General features: G+C 38.0%; 1 protein-coding gene across 1 annotated transcript in view; it reads left to right on the plus strand.

Moving 5' to 3' along the window:
* Positions 1–5,369, plus strand: part of luzp2 (leucine zipper protein 2) — a 174,577-nt gene extending 169,208 nt beyond the window's left edge. The window contains exon 12 of the mRNA XM_020643214.3: positions 4,432–5,369. Within this exon, the coding sequence (XP_020498870.2) occupies positions 4,432–4,539 (108 nt within the window). The 3' untranslated portion in view covers positions 4,540–5,369. The remainder of the gene's footprint in view (positions 1–4,431) is intronic.
* Positions 5,370–6,000: the final 631 nt, after the last annotated feature.

Consider the following 6,000-nt stretch of genomic DNA (forward strand, 5'->3'; position numbering starts at 1 on the left):
CTTTGCACAGTTTTCAGCTTCTCCCCTCTGGACGGAGGTTTTTAGTCCCAAGGTGCAGAACAAAGCTGCTATCGCTGAACTGAACAAGTCAAAGAGATATTTTCATATCTAAGTCCAGAACTTATTTTTACCCTGGCTTAATTCGAGAAGGTCATTTATTTGTGATTTGTATTGATTTATTGGTTGATTTTTCTTTCTCCAAAATCCCTTGGTAGGTGGAACTTTGAGCACTTCTATCATTTAAATATAAATATATATTTTTGATCTTGTTGTAGTGGTTTATTGGTTGTTTCTTGTTACATCTGTTTTGTAATTTGTGTGTCATAATGGATGTATTTATCTCTCTGGCTTCTAAACAAATCTACCAACACGTACAAATAAAGTAATCTGACCCTAAACCTGATGAATCTGGGTTGCAAAAAAAGGTACAAGGTGTATTTTCCTGATAATGGAGTAAATGTTCGGTCAGGTTATCCAACTCAGTTGCTAATTTATGTGTTTTTTCATATTGTTTTTAAGGAAATAATGGAGATGTATAGCAAAGATGGATACACTTTTCATACAGATTTCCGTCAGATGAAGATTTTTGACAATGAGCAAACTTTCTGTCACTATTTTAAAAAAACAACTTGTTACTTTGCCGATCAACAATAATATAAACATGTGAATATAAAGTACCATGACATCATAGAAAGAGAGGCAAAACAGATGTAAATACCTGAGTGTGAGTGACATCTCATAAACTGCAGAGTCAACACAGCCGGCATTAGATCAACATATAAGATGTGAGACAAAGAAAATGAAAGAGTGTGTCACAAAGACAACGGCTGCATCCCTTTTTACAAAGAAGACAACCAATCTCCTCAAGACTAATAATCAGTGTGCCCGTGTCACATACAGTGTGTGAGATTCAGTGCCCTGCCAAAGCCTCTGCATAACTGCCGCCCTCATCAGATTATTGAATTGAGTCACACCTGTTTGGCGGTGGCAGATGGTACAGCAAAAACAATGCATCTCATTTCAGCGCGGTGCAATACTGTGCAACTGAGCGACTGTCTTGCATTCCAAGTGGCATTGATCCATTTTTAGAAACACAGGACTATTTGCACAAGAATGCAAGATTCTTTCAAACGAGATCTCGAACAAAATGCTGCAGATTTGACTTCACTGGTTTGTTTTGTGCCGGAGAGATTTTCAGCCAGAGAGTTTCTGACAATTGCAAGAAACACGACATAAAAATGTGTCACGGCTTCAAAGCGGTACAAGATCACCGTCTTCTGTTTTAACACTCCACGTAGTGAAATAGTTCCTCATAATATGTTACATGTTTTTGAAGTCAAAAACAGTTTAGTCCCAGAGGCACTTGTGCTGCATATCAAAACAAGATGCAAGAGAAGCACAAAACAATAACACAGCAATATATATATATATATATATATATATATATATATACCATATATTAACAGGAGCCGTGTTTTATACTAAACCCAAAGAGAAAAGCAGCTGCAAACTTAACAAATAGGCTTTAAGCTACTTTTCTATTGAATCTTATTATTGGTGAATTCTCACTTTGTGTCTCAGCTCTGAATCTACTCCTCCCTCTCTCTTCTTGCTTCGTACACTTATGCACAGCACTTGCCGTCGCCACTGCAGTAAACAATTTGATTAGTAATGATTGGCATTTCAGTCTCTGAGGATCAATCTGCATTAAAGTGCTCCTTATTCCTGCCACTTCTCCACCTTCATTATGTGTTCTACTTGGGTTTCGATTTCTGAGACTGAGACCCCGAGTGGCATCGCCCCCTCTGTGTAAATGTTCGTTAAAGAAAACGTTCTTGTTTACAACACAGAGAAGGATTTAAATAAAAATAATTGCCACATCTGCACTTTGAAGGTGAGAGTTACCCCCCCCCCCCCGAGTCGACTGTTCAGACAAAGAGACATTGATGTCGCCTTCATATCGACAGTCTCACACCTCATACCAACAGGGGCAGTTTTCAGCCACATTAAATGTCAACAATATAAGGGAACAGACATTGTTCTGTCTTCATAAATATACAATGTAGGCATGAAAACCTACAATAAGCAATGACATTTTATTACATTGATTTAAAGATAATCATAGCTATCATTCCGATTCTTTGGGAGTAAAAAAAACACATTGACATCAGTGACTTGACTATTTTACATATACATAACATATCAGCTGTAATATTTAAATAGCAAAATGTAAAAATAAGGAAAAGCTTAAAGGTCACATATTCTTCCAAATATAATTTACCATCTTTTTCTAGCACTAATACGCATCTAGTCTGTCAACAAACCCCCCAATTTTAAGAAAAAGTCCATCCTCTCCGTCTTTTGTCCTGCTCCACTTTTCAGAAAATGTGTGCTGTTTGGAGAACTTCCCTTTGTGACATCACATAAATCGCTGTGTATCAAAACAAGAAAGAAAACTTGCATGCATGACATTTTAAATTGGTGAATTATCCCCCTTTTAAAGCGCTGTCTTTATTCATCTCAAGCATCCCATATCTGCTCTGCTTTGGTTTTCTTTGTATACATAAATAAAACACAGCGACAACACGAGTCAAAATTAGGTCAAAGTCAGAGTCACTTTTGTTATGTGTGTTTTAAATCAACTTGACAGCTGACTTTAGTTTTGCTGCTGCTGACACAGCTGTTGCAACTTTTCCCAAAAATCAACCTTTTCACAAAATCGTTTGGATGTCCTTCGGGGTGTTTATGCTGTGATAAATAAGATACACAGGGAACAAAAAGGAAAATCCCAAACCCACATCAAAGTGGGCGGCAACTGATGTTGGCAAGGAGCCAGGAGAGAGCGCATTAAGTGAGACACAGTCCGCCTGCAGATGGAAGTCAGAGTCATCAAATACAATGGCTCAGTCTGAAATGGACTAGTCTTTTTATTTTATTTTTTAATAATTACACAATTTCAAATGTAGGGTCAAATTCAAACCTTGTATTTTTTTTAGCTCCCCTGAGATGAGAGCGATGAGAGAAATGCAGAGGTGCCTGTTTCCTCTCTCTGCTTGATTTGCTCTCAGCCAGGTGAGAGAGCTCTAACCCACCGCCACGCAGAGTGATGTGTAACTGGATAAATTGGAGGCAGCCAAGAACGCCTCCAGGCTTTCTCTAAAGTGACATTGGTAAACACAAACAGATGCTTTGTTTGGGGAATTGCTTTCTAATGCCTGTGTGCAGTGCTTAAACATGTCATTGCTCAAATGACTGGAACCATTCAAAATAAACCCAGAGAAAATTACAAACCATTGAAGAAACACACAGGAGCCCAATAATTGTCTTTAGAATGTTACAGGGAATCTATAAAAACAGCAGGATGACAACAAGAAAACAAATCCTGTTAAACTTTATAATGCTTCAATGTAAACGCTTTCCTTCCCACCAGGTACTTAATTGCATTCACTCCTAAGTGTAACTCATTTTCTTGAGAGCTTAAATAAAAACCAGCAGGACTCTGCAGCACTGCCCCACTTCAATGAAAGGCTATATCTAAATGATATACCTAAACATTATATTTATAGAGTTCTTCAAACAACTGTTACTAATTCCCTGTCCAAAGAAAATCTGTTTTTGTTATATTGAGCAAATGATCATGGCTTACCACAGGGACGTGTCCAGACCTGCTCTGTCACGACAATGTTATCTCGTCTGCTGCGTTGTGCCTTCAATTCCTTATGAATACAACAGAAGCGGTTCAGATAATGAGCTGCACTGCTTAATGTGTACAGAACAAGGTGTGATCAGTAAAACTGGCTTTGCTGAAGTCTATTAATCACCTCATTGTGGTGTCACTACAAAGATGCTGTGTGTATTGGTAAGAAACAATGAAATTAAACACTAACTTGTATATATTTTTTTCAAATCCAATTGGCATTTTAAGGTTGATATTGTCTGTTTATTGCAACTTTATGGCCAATTTCCTTATTTCAACCAAATATGTTTGCCTAAATGCGTCATTAAATCTGTAATCTGTGCTGCTGAGGCGGACAAAACAACACTTATGTGAATGTTTCAGTCATCCTGTTTGGGGGGGGTGGGAGGGCGCTAAGAGGATTCAGACAAAAGCATTTAATCTGTCAAAGCCAGCCATTTCTTCGGCTGCATCAAAATTGTGTGTTGCAGCCTTTAAATGAGACAAAAGTTATGTGATGAGAACCATGACTGACAGAGGAATCAGGAACTTTCTGATTATAATTGCCGGGAGCAAAAGGAGTGAAATTATCAGATTCATCTTGAAGCAACAAAATACATTTCTCAACTTTCTTTGCATCTCAGATATATACAGGAGTGTTTCTTGCATGAGTCACAAACCACCATGTGCTGTGCTGTGGAACATCGCTGTGTCAGTCTCGCTGATTATAACTCTTTATCTTTTGAACCTTACAGCAAAGGATCCAAAATCAGACTGCAAAACTCGACACACAGCTCTCAGACGACAGCAAGGAGGCAGAGGGAGGCGGCAGCAGAAAGACAAAGCTGCATAAATACGACTGAGAGGACGGCAGAGCATCCAAAATGCAGAGCCCCTGCATCGCCCGGAGGATCTTTCTAAGAGCACACACTGGCGCACTCTCACAAAAACATATGTGCGCTCTAACACACAATCACACACACACACACACACACACACACACGTAGACATACTTTCAAATACTCACACAAACGATACATACACAGCTACTCAAACTCAAATCTGCATTGTTTGCGAACGCTGAGACACTGGAAATGTCAACAACTGTCATCTGAAAACTTCCATAGTAAAATGGCATGCATTCTAGAAATTTCTTTTTTTAAAAGGTAGCAATGGCACTGGTAACTTGTTTCATGATTGTTCATTTGTTGTTTACTTATCTGAGTTTTATTCTGAGTGAGGACACTGCTTTCTAAATGTGTGATCTTTCTAGAAAAATTCCCTTTGCACTGGTGAGGTCTGACACTGTATCCTGTGATAAGTATATCAATTGACCAATAAAAAACTACTACTCTATCTACTACTACTACTACTTCTACTACCCAACTTAGACTATTGTTTGTCACTCATTGTAGCAAGGTTAATTTACTCCTCCACATTTTGAAATATAGAGGCTCAAGTTGGCTGGCCAACTGTTCAACATTTAATATTTCAGCACTCTTTCTGCCTTTAACACTCCTGAGGCAAAAGAGCCAAAGACTCACAATGGGTCGTCTCCCTGAGAATGTGCCATGCACTGAGTAGTAACTCCTAGCTACATGTATCTGTGTTCTCTGACCTTTCTGTGTCCTTTCAATAAACTGTAATTTTCAGTAAATGTGTGAAGAATAAATGGTTCTTTGTGGGAAAGAAATGAGTGAATATGTTTGTGATCCACAGAGGGGAAAAAAAAACGTGCACGGTGCAAAGCGCCATCAAGACTTATGGCTCGTAAATATTGGGGCTCTGACATCTGAGGTTAAAGCCAAATCAGGATTTTTCCTAAGGGGAAATTAACCATGACATCATTTATAAAGGTCAAACCATAAACGTTTTTGTCCTACTTTCCCAAACCACGAGTCCAGCTTTTTTTACTCAGAACTTTCAGATATTTTCTGACCTGAATGACTTGATGATGATTGAATTACATCCATTTCACAGAGTATGAATTTTATGGTTTATCAAAGTCTTATGTGATCACTGAAACATCACTAATTAAAAATACATTAAAGTTAGAAGCTACGGAAGCCCTAAGAGGACATCCATCTATATATTTTATTTTACTACGTTTTCTCCAAATACCAAGTCGATCTCGATTGTTTTTTTCAAGATCTCGACTGATTTATTTTTGCATTACTTTTTTTTTGTGTACAATGTTTCCACTTTGGCTGCCAACTGCTGTAACTTGATCTTTGTCTCAAATAAATCAGTTCGTATTTTTTAGTATAGATTAGCTGATCACTTTTGCAAAACATCACAAAATATAAAGGATGCCCTTTACTAAA

This window comes from Labrus bergylta, chromosome 3 (genome assembly GCF_963930695.1).
Source record: "Labrus bergylta chromosome 3, fLabBer1.1, whole genome shotgun sequence".
In the NCBI taxonomy this organism is placed as follows: Eukaryota; Metazoa; Chordata; class Actinopteri; order Labriformes; family Labridae; genus Labrus; species Labrus bergylta.